This window comes from Pteropus alecto, unplaced genomic scaffold (assembly GCF_000325575.1).
Source record: "Pteropus alecto unplaced genomic scaffold, ASM32557v1 scaffold21, whole genome shotgun sequence".
Classification (NCBI taxonomy): Eukaryota; Metazoa; Chordata; class Mammalia; order Chiroptera; family Pteropodidae; genus Pteropus; species Pteropus alecto.
The window spans coordinates 2,343,003-2,359,279 of record NW_006436282.1 but is presented as its reverse complement, the minus strand read 5'-3'; the positions used below and the strand labels follow the sequence as shown (position 1 = coordinate 2,359,279).

Sequence of the window (16,277 nt, the reverse complement as noted above, 5' to 3'; positions counted from 1 at the left end):
ACTTGCAGCTTCTTTCCTTCCATTAATAGCCTTCGAAGTTGTGTTTTTAGTAGTAATGCTATGGATACGTGAAGCTACAAGCCAAATATTTTAGTTTAATTTTCCATTTTTGGCAGCCATCCTCAGAACTGCAGGGACAAGTTTTCACAGATAAAGAAACATTTTGTGGAAGTTTTTATTTTTATGCTTAAAAATCTACTGTCAGTGATCTTGCTATTCAGGGCTTTTAGTTAGTTGTGAGCCTGGAGTAAGCAGCTTTGGGGTTCTTAAGGTTAATTACAAATCCGTCACTGACTAAGAGAAGGAACTGGCCTGATAGGGTTTATCTGTGTAAAAATTGCAGCTCCTAGCCAGTCAGGAAGACAGAAAACCAAAAGAGATTGTAGAGGTGTGCAGAGGTGACAAGGGTAATGGCAGTAATGGGTTGGTAGAGATGATAATATCAGAGGAAAAACAATAGGTGGAAACTAATCAAACCAATTCAACCATTTTAATGTACTCACATCATATATCTTAAGTAACTAGTAAATCATGAAATCTGCCCCATTTCATTTAAAGCAATTATTGGCACTGAATTTTATTATGTAATTGTTATTATTTAGAATGTAGCATAATAGAATAGATTATTTTGTGTGAATTAGTAAATGTCAAGATCAGATAAAATGGAATAAATCATTTCTAGGAGAGTGATGAGAAATAATACTCATAGAAAAAGTATCCAGTGCATTTTTATAAGTGTATATGAAAGTTGCCTTACATATAGTGATGGTGTTTTATATACTCTGATATGCTTTGTCTAGCAAACAGTTAACACAGTGTAGATTCTGACTGTTTAAAAATTACTCTTTAAACTTTGCTCTGAAAATGGAAAAAAATAACAATTATGTAGTTGTTCATTTCTCATGATGTATTCATCATAATAATTTCAATAAAAAGAAATTACCAAAAAAGAAAATATGGATCTCTTCATTATTTAATAACAATTTAAAGTATTAAATGTGCCTAATTTTGTTTATGTAGTATTTGAAAAGTCTCTAAACTCACCAAGTTGAGAGAGTTGTTTCATGTTTTGTCCTAAAATCACTTCCCTTTAAAACAAACTTCTTAACAATATTTTGCATGCTGCTTCAATTTTCCCAGGAATCTCTACCTAGTGAACCCCTTCATTACAGAGTAAGTGAATTATCAAGAGCGTATTTCATTATTTGTCTATCTCTTATCTTTCCTTTGCTTTCAGTGTACACTATTTTCTCGAAGGTGCACTCTGATCGGGATGTATACCCATCTGCTGGTGTCCTCTTTGTTCATGTTTTGGAAAGAGAGTCTTTTAAGGGAGAATTTCCACCTTACCCAAAACTTGGTATGTTCTTGGTGGGGGAAAAAAATAAGTGGTTAATTTACTAAATTTTTTTTCAATGTGCATATTTTAGATGATATGTAAAATATTGTTAACATTATTTGATATGGTCTGGATGCTTGATAAATTCGTCATAGGATATTTCCCACTTTAAGACTAGAAATTTAATTACAGAAGGAAATTATTCATTTTTGAATTTTAAAGAAAGAATATTTTTGGTTTCTCAGTCTAGAGTTTTGTGCTTCTGACAAATGATCTACCTATATTTGCACAGAAATAATTATAGCTGTACAGTTATGATTTTTCATATTAAGACAGTCTTACATAGTACATTGATTTTTGGAAAACTATACATATATTGTATAAGAATGAAATGTGATATTAAGAAAGAGTTCTTGAAAAATCTTTTATAGTATGAGATAATTTTATAAAATTTCATAATAATACAATGAAGATTAATTTTTCCTTCAAGGTAATACCAATATCAAAGTCTTCTTTAATTCACTTTGGATTAAATTATGTTGTGTCGGGTTGTCACAAATGCCACCAAATTAATGAAGATATAGAAAGACTAGCAAGAGAAAATAAATTATAACTCTTAAGTAAAAGATAAAAATGAATTCTCTGAAAATTATAGCATTAGAATTAATATAAATATGATTTTTGTAGATAATGATGAGTAGCATACCTGAAAACACTCAAAATATAGTTAACCATGTTATCACCAGCATTCAAGAAAAAAAAAGTAGTCTTTTCATCAATTATTTTAAAAAATGTTTCTTAAACATTGCATTCTGTGTTTGCAAAACTGTATAGCTAAACCTTTTGAGCAGCAGCTCCAGTATTTGAGAAGAAAACATGTAGCTAAGAGCATAGTTTCTGGAATCAGCCAAGATTAAATTCTAGTTTTACCACTTAATATAACTATAGAAAAGTTACTTAACATGGAAAATTAGCTATTCCAGCAATAAAATTAGGGCAATAATAGTACTACTTTTATAGGAATGGTTGAAAATACAATGAAATAGTACTTGTAGAGGCCAGGCACAACAACAGGGCCAGGCACATGCTAATAAATGATGCTATTATTACTTGTCATTAATAAATTGTTATTACAGTTCTTTTGGATTTGTAACATCTTTTACAGCTCATCCTCAATTGCTTTAAAATTACATTGTCTTTGTTTTAATGATAGTTTTATAATTTCGAGATATCACTTAAGATTAGTTTGATAGTGTCCAGAGCTTCATGACAGGAAGGCTTCTCAAGAGAATGAACACATCAACGTATTAGGGGATTTTTCTGAAAAACAATTGTCTCATTGGTAGAAGTTTCCCACTCCTAGATGACCCATCCCCCACCTCTCCCCCAAAAAAGAAGAAAGGAAGGAAAGAAAAAAAAATCTCCCTCAAAGTTGTATGAATCTGCTTTCTTTGTTGCATTAGATTTCTAGGCAAACTAAACAACCAAAAAGATTTTTTTCTTTACACGAAAGAAAATCCGAATTCCCAGATGGATTTGTTTTTTGGGTATGTATTTAGTTTGCTACAAATGTGAGAAAAAAATTTTAGACAGAAATATTTTGATTGAAACTACCAAAGCAACATGTGTGAAAATAACTGACGTATCTTAATTCTGTGTTTCTTATCTAGGCGAGATTAGTAATGATCCCATAACATTTAACACAAATTTAATGGGTTACCCAGACCGACCCGGATGGCTTCGATACATCCAAAGGACACCATATAGTGATGGCGTCCTCTATGGGTCTCCAACAGCTGAAAATGTGGGGAAACCAACAGTCATTGAGGTAATTTACTCAGAGTGAACAAAATTGTATTTTTGTTTTTTTGCAATTCGAGTTTCAAATGTTGAAATAAAAATTCCATGGCAGTAGTTTTTAGTATTTTATACATGGAGACACACTAGATAACATTTGGAAATGTACCATTTTTTTCTGTTCATCTGCACAGTTTTTAATTTCATCTTTTATATAAAAAAGGGAAGTCTAAATTAGTGAAAAAAATAAAAGACATTTAAAAGAAATGGGTTACTATAATATGAATTCTGTTTAAGAAAATAAATACAAACTTATTTGCTCTATATTTTAATTTCAAATTTTATGTTCATTGAAATACAGTCATTAAGCAGACATTTTATGAGCCCTACCATGTGCTAAGAATTATGATAGGTGCTGGTGAAAGGAAGATGAATAAGTGATGAGTCCTACCATGTCTTGGAGTTGAGGGACTGAAGCAGTGGAACGGAAGCCCATACTTAGCCGACACTGACGTAACTCTTATAATAAGAAGGTGTTGTTTGAAGCAGTGGCATTAGAGAGTAATTAGGAATTCACTTCACAAAATAGAAGGAAGGCTGTTTTAGGCAGAAGAAACAGCACATCGAAATCTCGAAGGCATTAAAAAAATCGCATAAATCTACATAAGGAATAATGATACATGTCTGAAGTGATGGTGCCACAGATTATTGGGGAAAAAGATGTCTATTTGTTGAATGGTACTCAGATGATTGATTAGCCATATGGCAAACATAAAATTAGATTCCCACCACACAGGAAATATAAAACTCAAGTCTAGATTGAGGATTTAAATGTGAAAAGCAAAATTTTAAGCTATTATATGAAAATGTAGAAGAATATCTAAGTTTAGAGGTAGGGAAGGATTTCTTAATACCTGAATATTTTTATTTAAGAGAAAAGATTGACACATTTTTATTATATTAAACTTGTGAACTCCTGTTCAAAAGATGCCATTAAAAAAAGACCAGTCACAAACTGGAAGAAGATATTTTAAATATATATATCTGACTGATGGTGAATATCTAAAATATAATAAAAAAGGACTCCTACAATTCAGTAAGAAAAAGACATGAATAGATGTTTCACTAAAGAGGAGACATAATGCTAATTAAGTAAAGAAGCTTACTCTCATCAGTAATGAGGACTATTCAAATTAAGACCATAATGAGAATTTTACCCTCAGTAAAATTCATTGTGGTTGGATGTGGGAATTGGCATAGCCACTTTGGAAAATAGCACTGACTAGTTCACATAGCTGAGTATTACTGTACCCTATGCTCCAGCAGTCCCACTTCTTGGTACATACCCAAAAGTTGCAAATGTCCACTCAGAGGCAGGTACAGTCATGCTCATTGAGCAATGTTTGTATAGCGAAACACTGGAAACTCACAAAGCAATGGTAACCCAAAAGTCCATCAGGAAGAGAATAGATGCAAAGTCCACCAGCAAGAGGATAGGTAAATAAGTTGTGGCTTTAGTCACACAGTGATTGTTTACAGCAACAATGAACTTAAGCTTGCCCAACCTAAATGCTTTAAACATAATGTTGAGTAATAATAAAAAATAGTCCCAGAAGTTTACCATTTTTATAAAGCTCAAAACCAAGCAAATTAAACAATATATTTTAAGCATACATGCATTGATAATAAAACTATATTTAAAATGAATGGGATGATAAATACAAAATTCAAAATGGCCATTTCTGGTTGGAGAAAGGCTAGGGGCTAGGGTAGTAGAGAAATAACATGTATTGAGCAAGGATTTGCAGGAGTTCATTATGTTCTTATAACTAAGATACAATGTTATGGCTATATATCAGATAATATACTAAAACTATAATGAGGAAAATTTAGCATATCTTTCATCTAACACAAGTAGTAAATAACTCATTTCTACATCCATATTTAGTAACATATTTACAGTATTTTTAAATATTCTATTAATAACAGTCAAAAGAGTTCTGCATACATTAAACTAATATTTAATTATGTAAGTCCACTGAATAATTTATTTCATAGATGTTTATTAAGCATCTAACATAGATCAGCCACTCTTCTAGAAATAGGGGATCAAAAAAGCATGCACGCAAGCACATGCATACCTCTCTGCTATGAAGATCTTTACATCATTATGAAAAGTAAAATTTGATTGAGGTTATTATAGTATTTAAATATCTCATTAGAAGTGATAGGACTACATTCTGTTATAGCTATTAAAATTAAATATTAAATGTAAATTCAGATAATAAAATTCTTCCTCTTGATTTATGAAATGTTCTTCACTCCCTTCAGTAGCCTGTTATTGGAAAAAAAAACTTATTAGAATTTATGGAATTTACCATAATGAAATTTGTGATTAGTATGGGAAGGCTAGCCGTAAAAGTATTGCCACTTGTTTGAAAATGTCTTAATATTTCTTTCTGAGCTTTAGCTTTGAGATATTATAGCAAATAGAGGATTGGTAGTTTTTTTTTCCATTAAGAATGTGATTAAGTTTTTTGCAGGATAAACTTTTAAAATCATGAAGATTCCCAAATGAAATCTGTTTTTGCATTTTTTCATTTGCTTCTTTGTGAACAATAGTTCCTAGTTTATTTTTAAGGACTAGCCCTAATTTTATCGTTTAATGTGAACCTAATTAAGCACGTATCTCAGCAAATAGCAGCAAGGAAGTCATTAAATCCAACAGGAATTTGACAAATTGTGGAGAGTTCTTTTAACTTGGTAGAATGACATGCTTTTCATAACGTGTATTTTTAAATATTGTTAAAGGTTCAGAATTATTAATTCCAAAATTTTGATTTTTACTGTTTTTGCAAATAATATTTCTGATGAATGCGACTTATTTCATTTAAAGCTCATATGTGATGCTATAAAAATCTTCAATATTCATTTTTAAATGAACAAGGTATTTCTTTTCAATTCGAGTCAGTTTTGTCCCACCCTTTTGTCTCAGTGTCAACGACAGCCGCAATCACTGCCAGAAGGCTAATGCTGGGATGCTAAAACTTTACACAATCATTTGTTTTATTTAAGGTACTGCAGACCTGTCTGAATGATCTGATATGTTATAAAGTTAATGATTCTTTCATTTTTGAAGTATTATCCTGTTGTTGGCCTTTGCTTTGTTTGTTGTTTGCAGTGGCTGTTTCTGAGTTGACTTTGATGTAAGTTCATTGGCTCTGCAAATGTTTACTAATATTTGACTCTACAAAGGATTGATCTGTGTTTTTGAGCATGTGCCATAAGCTTTGTAGACCATGATCCTTACTGCTTTAGTCCTGTAAGCAAGATATGGTTTCCAAAGGGTTATTCATGACATTTTTTGACTGGTTCTTGTGCAATTTAGTACTGAATGCAAACAACACAGAGATGTGCTTGTTTTAAAGTGTACATTCCAGTGTAATCCTTAAGCTTCATTTAAAAGTACAAAAATATATTGGTTTTTTTTTGAAGTTGTGGAACGGCACTGGAAAGTAATTCATAATGGTTAATCCATTTACTAATGGTGCATCTGCATTGCGATTAGCACTTAACGGGGTCTTCTTCGGTGAAAGAGTCTTTCTGATTTTAACTTTTTGTTTCAGCATGTTAAATAGACCTGACTAATTATTTATTTTCCCATAACATTGCTAAAAGCTCTGAGTTCTTATTGCCCAGAGAAGGAATATTTCGTAAGTATATAAACAAACAATGAAAATGGAAAGAACGACAATTTGTTTTCATTTTATCCTTAACGAATTTCATTTTCCAAATAACATTTCACTTCTTTAATATGATTTTCTTTTTCTAATAGATAACTGCCTACAATAGGCGTACCTTTGAGACTGCAAGGCATAATTTAATAATTAATATAATGTCAGCAGAAGGTAGGTATGAAAAAATATGTTGTTGTTCCTTTCCTTATTTACAAGAAGTATTGTTATGTTTTATATCTATGTAAAATATAGTTAATGATTTAAAAGTACCAGATACCTAATATAGCTAATGAAATAGTAAAATATAGAAAAGAAAACTAAGCAGTATTTAAGTTGTTATAAGATGTCATGATGTTTTATGGTGCTGGGAAGCTCAAGATTGAGAACCAAAGAGGCCACTTATTTCTCTAGACCTTCGTTTCATCGTCTGTAAAATAGGACCAAGAATAGCATTTCTCTCATAAGTCTAAGATGCACATTCCATGAGTCAGGCTTGAAATATGCTTAACACGGGGCTGAGCACAGAGCGCACGATCAGTAATTATTAGCTAGTTTCATTATTTTACTTTAAAACTTATTATAGGAAGTAGTTCAATTGCGTGTGAAGATAAAGAGTTACTGATGGGCAGAAATAAACAGTAATTTGGGTCACAGTCTCCTTTCTAAGTAGCTGGAGTCCATCAGCGATTGAGAGTTACATATGCTCAAATTCTAAGTGATTCCCAAGAATTTGGAAGGTTAAGGACACAGGAAATAATCCAAGAATTGCACTCTCAAATATTCTGACCCTATTTTGGCATTCGATTGAGAAAACTACATACCACTAAAAACTTTGTTCTTAAAATGTATAAATCATGAGATACTCTTCTCTATACCAGATATCATTTATGAGAGTATCAGGAGAAGAGTGGACATAATTTTTCCCCCCAGGAAACAGTGAAACAATTGTTGTACTGGATAGGGGAATTCTTCTATTGACTGCTATAATTTAAAAAAAAATGTGCAAACAAAACATTTTATCAGAACCTACTAATAAAGTAGGTTAAAGGCTTCAGTAAAGGCTGAGTTAAAAATTGCCTTTACACTATGTGAAAGAAAGCGTTTTCTATAGACTTGATAATGCAATACGTAATTTGGGAGATTGCTTGAAGATTTTGAACGCTTTTACATTTGAGTTTTTCCCCAGGTATTTTAGCAATATGAATTGCATACAATAAATGTGTTAGTTTAAAATTTAAAAGACCTTCATATATGAAAAGCAAGCCCAAGTGCCAGTTCTATGAGGCTGGACAGAAGACTTATAGTCCTTGTCCATTTTTCTACTCCCTAAGGGTAGGTATTCATGTTTGGATCAGGGAAACCTTTGTTCTGGACTCCAATTGTACTTGGATGCTCGCATCCAATCTAAGTGGTGCCTGTAGAATTGGAATACCCTTAATGTGCGGAATAACTGCAAGGTTCCCTTTCTCCTAGGAATTCAAGAATATTGTTAGTTATACAGTTACATTGCAGTGGGCTTGTACCACTAACCTTACCATTATGCTCTCGTAGGGACTCAAACACTTTGCCAGGACAGAAGTCCTTATAGACTGAAAGGTAGCCTGGTCTGCAGTTTGAACCTCCCTCTTCTCAAGTCTGGCCTCAGTCCTGTGGATACAGAGTCCACAGGCATCCTAGTAGGTGATACTGATGAGTGGGGACCCATGTTCAAGCAGATGCTAATGGAAGACTGCTAGACAACTGTAGGATTGAAAGTTGGTTTTAGGGTCTGTTTATCTAAATCAGGGGTGGTCGTGAAGGTGATGAAGGAGGAAGAGTAGATGGGTTTTGGAAGCCTCCACTTTTACTTCAGGCAGAACTGCTCCACTACCTTTTTCAGAGCATTCAGTGGCCCAACATTATGAAAACCGGTGAACCGAATGACACTGTTTCTCCATTCTGGTATAGATGGAATCGATGTGGGCTCTAGAGTGTACATCTCTGCACACAACCTACACACATGCCCTTTCTCCCAGATAAGGTCAGGAAAAGAAATAACAAGAGTTGAATATCAGGATAATCACTCAGTCTATCTCCTTGCCCAGCTGTCTCCTGCTTTGAGAGGCCTAATGGCCCTGTAGACTCGCGTAACCTAGAGCTCACGGAGAGTACACAGAGTGATTCTCTAAATGGGTTCAGTGCCTCAGAGGCCTTCCACCAATCTGTTGGCCTACTGTTCTCTTGGCCTCTGTGATGTTCAAATATAGCAGGCATGGGATTTCCCCAAAGTTAGAAAGCTCCAATGACTCATTTCTGTGAGTCCTGGCAGGCACGCTTGGCCGGGTAGACAGCAGGCAGCTGCATGGCCCAGAGCCCTGAGGGGCGTGGCAGCCCGTCTCGTGAAGGAGCCACGAAGCTGCGTCACATCAATTAGGAAGAGCCAAATAACAGTTCGCCCAAAAAGTAGCATTGACAATGAAACAAGTGTTGCACGCTTCTTAGAAAAGTGGCTGTAAAAACACCAAATGAAATTAATAGAGGATAGACTTTCAGCATACTCAAAAACTGTATTTGGCATTATTTTTAAATATTATTTATTGCCAAGGACCTGTTCTTCATGACATATTTCTGTATGACTATTTCTTGGTATGGGGGAAAATGTAATATGATTAAGTTACTATTTAGCTGTGTATCTATAAAATAGGAAACTTATCTACATAAAAGAGAATAAATATTTCATATTTTAGAAGGTTGTAGATGGCCTATACATCAGACAAATCTATCCCAACCGTAAGCAGAGTAAATGACAGTGTAGGAGATGAGGAAAGAACCTTCTGTGATTTAGGGCCTCGAAAAACTCAGTCTTTTGGAAGAGACAGCACACTCTAGAAAACTCTTGAAAACTTATGTAAAGGCAGACTATCTTCCCTGACTTCACCTCTGGCAGCAAATATGCTTTACTAGTAAAGAAGCATTATAAGAAATGAAGTAATTAAGATTTCAGTTATTTATTGTGTAGTTTTTATGTTTTTATTATTAAGCAGTAGCAGAATACTGTATAGATATATAAGGTTTTTGTTTATTTGTTTGTTTTAGATATACAAGTTTTAATGAAATAAATCAGAGAGTATGCATAGTATAATTACTAGTGGGGACTTTAAATTTGTGTGTAGTCCAGAAACATTTTCTTTTCCTTCTAAAGGGAGGATTCAGATAATCAACTAATTCATTTTACTATATTAATTGCTAAAGTTTAACATTTTATAAATTCTTACTTTATGCTAGGAGCTCTGTTGGGCACTTTATATATAGTGTCCTTTAGCATAGGTAAAAATCACATGAGATAAGTTTAAATAATGGTAAATTCCTAGACTTCACTGAAGATCTGCTTCCACTGTGAAAATATGGAGAACAATACAAGTATGTGCTCACTCTGGTTGTGAGCATTAAATGTGATAATTCACTTCAGTCCCTTAGTTTGTCCTACCTTGTAGTATATTTTTTAAAGCAAACTTTATTATTACAGAAATATTATTAAACAGAAAGCTATTCTTTATCTTAGAACAGTTAGAATATGGGAAATGATGATTTGTAAACGATGAATAACATTTGAGAAACTGAAATAAATTATATTTAGAGTTTCTTACATTGAGAGTCTGAATTGGACGATGGGTTGGTTTAAAATATTAATTTTGAAATCTTTGAAGGGAAGTAGTGATGAGACTTTGAGGAGGAAAAAAGCTAATTAAATCTCTTAACAATATGAGATAGGGAATTTCACGAGAAATTTCAAATATAATTTCTCTAGAATATTTCATTATGGAGAGATCAAATAGTGAAATTTATAGAGTAATCAAATAGTGAAATTATTATGATTTTAGAATTCTTATTAAAAATAATTTATTTAAGTAAAAAGTAATGTTTTAGCATGCTCCAAAAAGATCAGTAATACAGCCATGCATCACATAAAAAAATTTCGGATCACATAAACTACGTGGTCCCATAAGATTATAATGGAGCTGACAAATTTCTATAGTCCCTGTAACATCACAACGCAACGGTGTGATATTTTAAATAAATTGAGTGTAGCCTAAGTGTGCAGTGTTATGAAGTCTGCAGTAGTGTACAGTAGTGTCCTAGGCCTTCACATTCACCCACCACTCGCTCACTAACTCACCCAGAGCAACTTCCAGTCTTGGGAGCTCCATTCATGGTAACAGCCCTATACAGGTGTACCATTTTTTATCTTTTATACTGTATACTGTATTTTTACTCTAACTTTCCTATGTTTAGATATACAAATATACTGTTAAAATTGCCGATAGTATTCACTACAGTAACATACTGTACAGGTTTATAGCCTGAGAGCAATAGGCTACACCATATAGCTTAGGTGTGTAGTAGACTGTCCCATTCAGGTTTGTATAGGTAGGCTCTATGATGTTCGCATAATGACTAAATTGCATGATGACGCATTTCTCAGAGTGTATCCCTGTCATTAAGGAACACATGATTGTACTGCCGGATTAAACTATGGTATTTCAAATCATATGTCAGCAATCTATGAGCAAGTACAGATATTTCGTAATGTCTTCTCTATTTGAAAAGGATATTGTTTTGTGCCTCAACTTCCTCCTCTGTTCAAATAGGAATAGCACTACTCAGGGTTGTAATGATTAAATGAGATGATGTATTTGAAAAAAAATCTGTCAGTTTTAAAACTCTACAAATACAAAATATTATTCCTATCCATGTAGAGTTCTGGGAGTATGCCTTCTGCCGGGGAGAGATGAGAGGAGGCCAGCCAGGTCTCTGGCAAGTTGGAGGCTGATTTGACTTTTTTTTTCTTCTTTTTTTTGGGCCGGGGGGGGAGGGGTGAGGGGGCATATCCTATCATTGTAAATTGCCCTGCTGTATCCTTGGAATTTTATGTTTGTACATAAAATTCTGTGTCAAATACGTTATGTTTTTTGGAGGATGTATATATCTTCTGTTATACAGAAAGCCTTTACAGTCAGTATTAACATAGTTTCCCAAAGCCAGGATTATGGCAATAGTCAACAAATCTAGAATTGTTCTTTTGTTCCCTTTTGGAAAGACTGTCTCATTAAAGATATGCATATCTTTTTTTTTTTTTTTAACCAAAATTAGACTTCCCATTACCGTATCAAGCAGAATTCTTCATTAAAAATATGAATGTAGAAGAGATGTTGGCCAGCGAAGTTCTTGGAGACTTCCTCGGGGCAGTGAAAAACGTGTGGCAGCCAGAGCGTCTGAATGCCATCAACATCACGTCAGCCCTGGACAGGGGCGGCAGGGTTCCACTGCCCATTAATGACATGAAGGAGGGGTAAGCAGACCTTTATCTCTCGTTGCCTTAACCATGGATTTTTAAATACAGTGATCTTATCAAACTTATTATAGATGGAAGATGGCCAATTGCATTTTTCTTTTTAATAAGAAATGGGTGTTGTAAAGATACGAAAATACTAGCAATTTTCTGTATTGACAAAGAGGTTACGTTAATGGTTCTTTATATCAGATGTTCCAGGTCCTGTGAAATCTAATTGTAGATCAGGATCCGCAGTCATAAATTACAGCACTGTCTTTTGTACCTTCCATAGAGAAGCTGATTATTTAGGGCCTGGAATTTCCAAGGAAATTGATGCCCCAGTTATCAGCTGCAGAAGGACATGAAGACTGCTGTAACTTTATTCTAGGAAACTATTTCTTTGCCTTTAACATTCTTTCCACCATGTGTTGATGACTGATGGCTAGAGTGGATTTGAAACCCATTCCGAAGGCCTGGCCTTGTCACTCACAAACTTGGTGACATTGGGCAAAATGCTGCACTCCTCTGTGCCTTAATTTATTCTTTTGGTTCAATGGGGATTTTACTGTCCCTCAGGGTCATAATAAATGATTAAATAAGACAGTGCATTTGAAAGAGATCTGTCTATTCTCAAGCCTTACAAAGTATGACTTATTCTCTTGTTGAGGTTAAGAAACACTCCTTACGCCTGGGTAAATTGAAAGGGTTGAATGTCAGCGTCAAACCAAGCTTTGATCTTTCATTTCTAACCTGTCGAGACAGATCTGCCCCCTTTTGTTTTTAAACCCTACAAACATATGAGATATGAAATGAATCACATTTTGTGAAGCATATCCCTTCCCAACTCCATTATCCATATTCCTGATAACATTTTTATATAGGTAATATCTGGAATTAAGTATAGTACCTGGATTAATAAGAATTAAACTTGAAATAAGGGAAAAGACATAGACACAGAAAAGGAAAAGAAAGGGGGCTAAGGGATAAGCAGTGAGCTGTAGAGTCCAGCTTATACATTTTATAATTAAATCGGAACTTGTATTTTACAGTAATGGATTCTGAGTTCGGTCAAGCACACACAGAAATGCTTTGAGTAAAATAGTTGCTTGCTTTCTTGTCTATCTGTTGGTTGGCTTTCTGTATGAAAATGTAATTTTAGAGCTTAAAGTTTTACTTCAGAGTTACAACGTGGTTCTCTAAGTATTAAGGAAGAATCTTGGAAAGACACGAACAGGGGGTCTCTCTCCTGAAAACAGTCTCCAAATATGGAGTCTTTTCAACACTTTGTTCAAGTAATGCGTTCCATGGTAATAGTTAAAACAGTGAGCAAAGATGTTGGAGGAAGCGACGTGAAAACCAGGCATTGGTAGAGTTTTCCATCGTGGTGCTTTCTTCTGGGCTCACCCCTTCTCCTATCAATAGTGCAGGCTCCACCCATAGAGGCACTTTCAGAAACAACTAAACTAAATTGAACTGAATAACTCTCTACAGCAAACTCTGACCTAAAACAGTGCATCCCAGTCGTGTCCAGCTTCAGAACTGCTAGTAGAGCTTTATTAAAATATAGCCAGGTCCCTGGCCTCTGATTCCCCCAAGAGATTCTGAATCTTTGAATCTGGGGCCTGAGTATGTGACTCTAAATTAAGAACAGAATTTTTGTCCTTCAAGTACTTGTTAGAGAATTCAGTCATTAGCCGACTGACCCCAACACCTGCTAGAGGGTGGCATGTGCCATCAGATATTTGAGTCAGTCCCGTGGCATTTATTTGGACCCTGTTGTCTCAGATCCCTTCCCAACTTGAAATGCTTTCCATGAGTTTTAATTTAATGTTAAGCCATAACCTTTACAAAGTCTTCATATGATAAGTCTTTCAAAATAGCATTTCTATAAATTGTACCCGGTGCCAACTCTTATTACTCCAATATCTCAATACAAGCTCTGATGAAACAAGATCCTCCTTGAATATAATTCCAGAAGAAAAAAATTGTCCCTGGGAATGATTTTGCACATTTTCTTTAGTTATACAATGTTATGGTAGCAAAAATAACTTTTTTACCTATTGCTTTACATTTAGAAATAAATCCAATGTTTAATTCATCTTTTGTGCCTTCCTTTCTTTTTAATGGTGTATGTCATAATTCTTAATTCACTTAATGAACTTTTTGCCCTATATATTTTTTGAAAATAACATGGGCTACAAATGCCTTTTAAAAATGAAATATTGAAAAGGTCAACAGTTAGGGACAGGAATACCAAAAACATTGCATCGGTTTTTTTTTCCCTAAAATTTTATTTAAAAATATACTCTTATACTTCAGAAGTTTTAATTAAGCACCCGACAAATGTGTTTTTGCTTTATACTTGGTATAAGTGCCAGTCTCTTATTAAAGAAAAAAAAATTTCCATGAAATTATTTCCTACTCCTCGTGACAGCCACAATCTACTAGCTGAAGATTTTATTGTATTTGCTGTATGTAATCAAAAAACAGCAGGTGCGTAAGAAAAGCTCTCACAGTAGACCCTCAGCGTAAACCTACTGCCCTTCCACAGCCCAAAGTGCCGTTAAATGTCGATCATCAAGAACCCACTCTGCAGCTTCCCAGTCCTCATCCTTCTTGATGTGTATTTTTTTTTTCACATCTGTAGAACTCACTGACAGCTTTCGAACTTCTCCTAAATCTAACAGAAAACAATCATAAAGATTTATTTCAAAGTGAGTAAGCTCCTGCAAAGGAAGCTGAGCCTCCTGGAAAGATTCTCTCTCACTTGCCAGACTCGTAACCAAGGGCAACTGTGCTGTCTCTGAGTGTGGTCTTGGTGCTGCTTTTACCCCTGACAGGGAGCCAGAGGCTAAGGACTCATGGATGCTTTTAGCCTCGGATAAAGCTGGTGGAAACAGGAGCAGGTTCATGTTTCATTGTAGACATGGCGTAGCTGCCAACCCAGGGTGAGTGATGTGGTGTAAATGGTGGCTATGAAGGGAATGATGGGGTGTGAGGATTAAAGAATATATTCACTTTTCATAAGAGATTGTCAAACCTTCCACTATTTCCTCTGGTTACCAAAGCATGTGGATCTAGCCTCAGTCACTCTGTAGACAACCTCACAAAGTACTCTCTCAAATTAATTGTCTGCTTTTTGCCTTACAAAGGCCTCAGTGAGAAGTTACACGTGAGGAAGAGAATGTAAGTCAATGGCTGCCAAATACTGCTCTGATACAAGGTCATGATCCTGGGTCCAGTGTGTCGTGCTTTGCTGAATTTGTCCCCATGTTTGGTGACTTACAAGATTATTCTTTAGTCTGAATTAATGTGCCTCCTATATTTTTGGTGCAAATATCTTTTCTTTTTTGGAATGATGATGATATGACATAAAAATTTTTGAAAACTTTTAATAAAAATTAGAGACCCACATAAGTCTATTTTTATGAGAATACAAATAAATGAAATCAATGCAACTAGATGTCTAATATCTATTCTTCTAAGTTCTATACATAGATTCATGCTTTTCTTTCATAGGTTAGCATTTATTAAGTATTTTTTAATGAAAGAATAGTGTATTAGTCTCTGGGGTACAGTGATTTAAAAAATACAATCTATGCTCACAGTTTGTTAGGGGACCAGGCAAGTAATCAGATTATTTTTTTAAAAAAATCGTGTGATTCATGTCACCGTCTCCCATGTCAGGCATATGCCTGGAAACGGTTCATAGAGGAGGTGAAGCCTGATCTGCGTTTCAAATATGAGTACAAATTAGCCTGCTCAGAAAATGAGTAAGGGGGATTCTAGGCAGAGAGCACAGTTTGGGCAAAAACCTTTAGGTAGGAGAAAGCCTGGTAGATTTGGAAACTTACTTCATGTGGAAATGGGGGGCAGGGATCCAGAAGTGATAGTTACCAGAGAGGCAAAGCGCAGGCCTCGTAAGCCTTTGCATGCCCGGAAAACAGGTTTAGACTTTATTCTGAAGCATTAGGGACCTTTGCAGAAAATGGCTCGTATTAAAGTTTTCATTTTAGCAGATGGGCCTGCCAAGCCACATGAAAGAATAGAGCAAACCCAAATGCCTCCTTTCTGCAAGCAGGAATTACCGCCC

General features: G+C 34.7%; 1 protein-coding gene across 2 annotated transcripts in view; it reads left to right on the top strand.

Moving 5' to 3' along the window:
* Positions 1-16,277, top strand: part of SGCE (sarcoglycan epsilon) — a 68,103-nt gene that overhangs the window by 26,902 nt on the left and 24,924 nt on the right. For both annotated transcript variants that reach the window (XM_006911911.2, XM_015589422.2), the window contains 4 exons: positions 1,238-1,360; positions 3,010-3,167; positions 6,972-7,044; positions 12,004-12,202. In XM_006911911.2, coding sequence (XP_006911973.2) covers positions 1,238-1,360; positions 3,010-3,167; positions 6,972-7,044; positions 12,004-12,202 — 553 coding nt within the window. The remainder of the gene's footprint in view (positions 1-1,237; positions 1,361-3,009; positions 3,168-6,971; positions 7,045-12,003; positions 12,203-16,277) is intronic.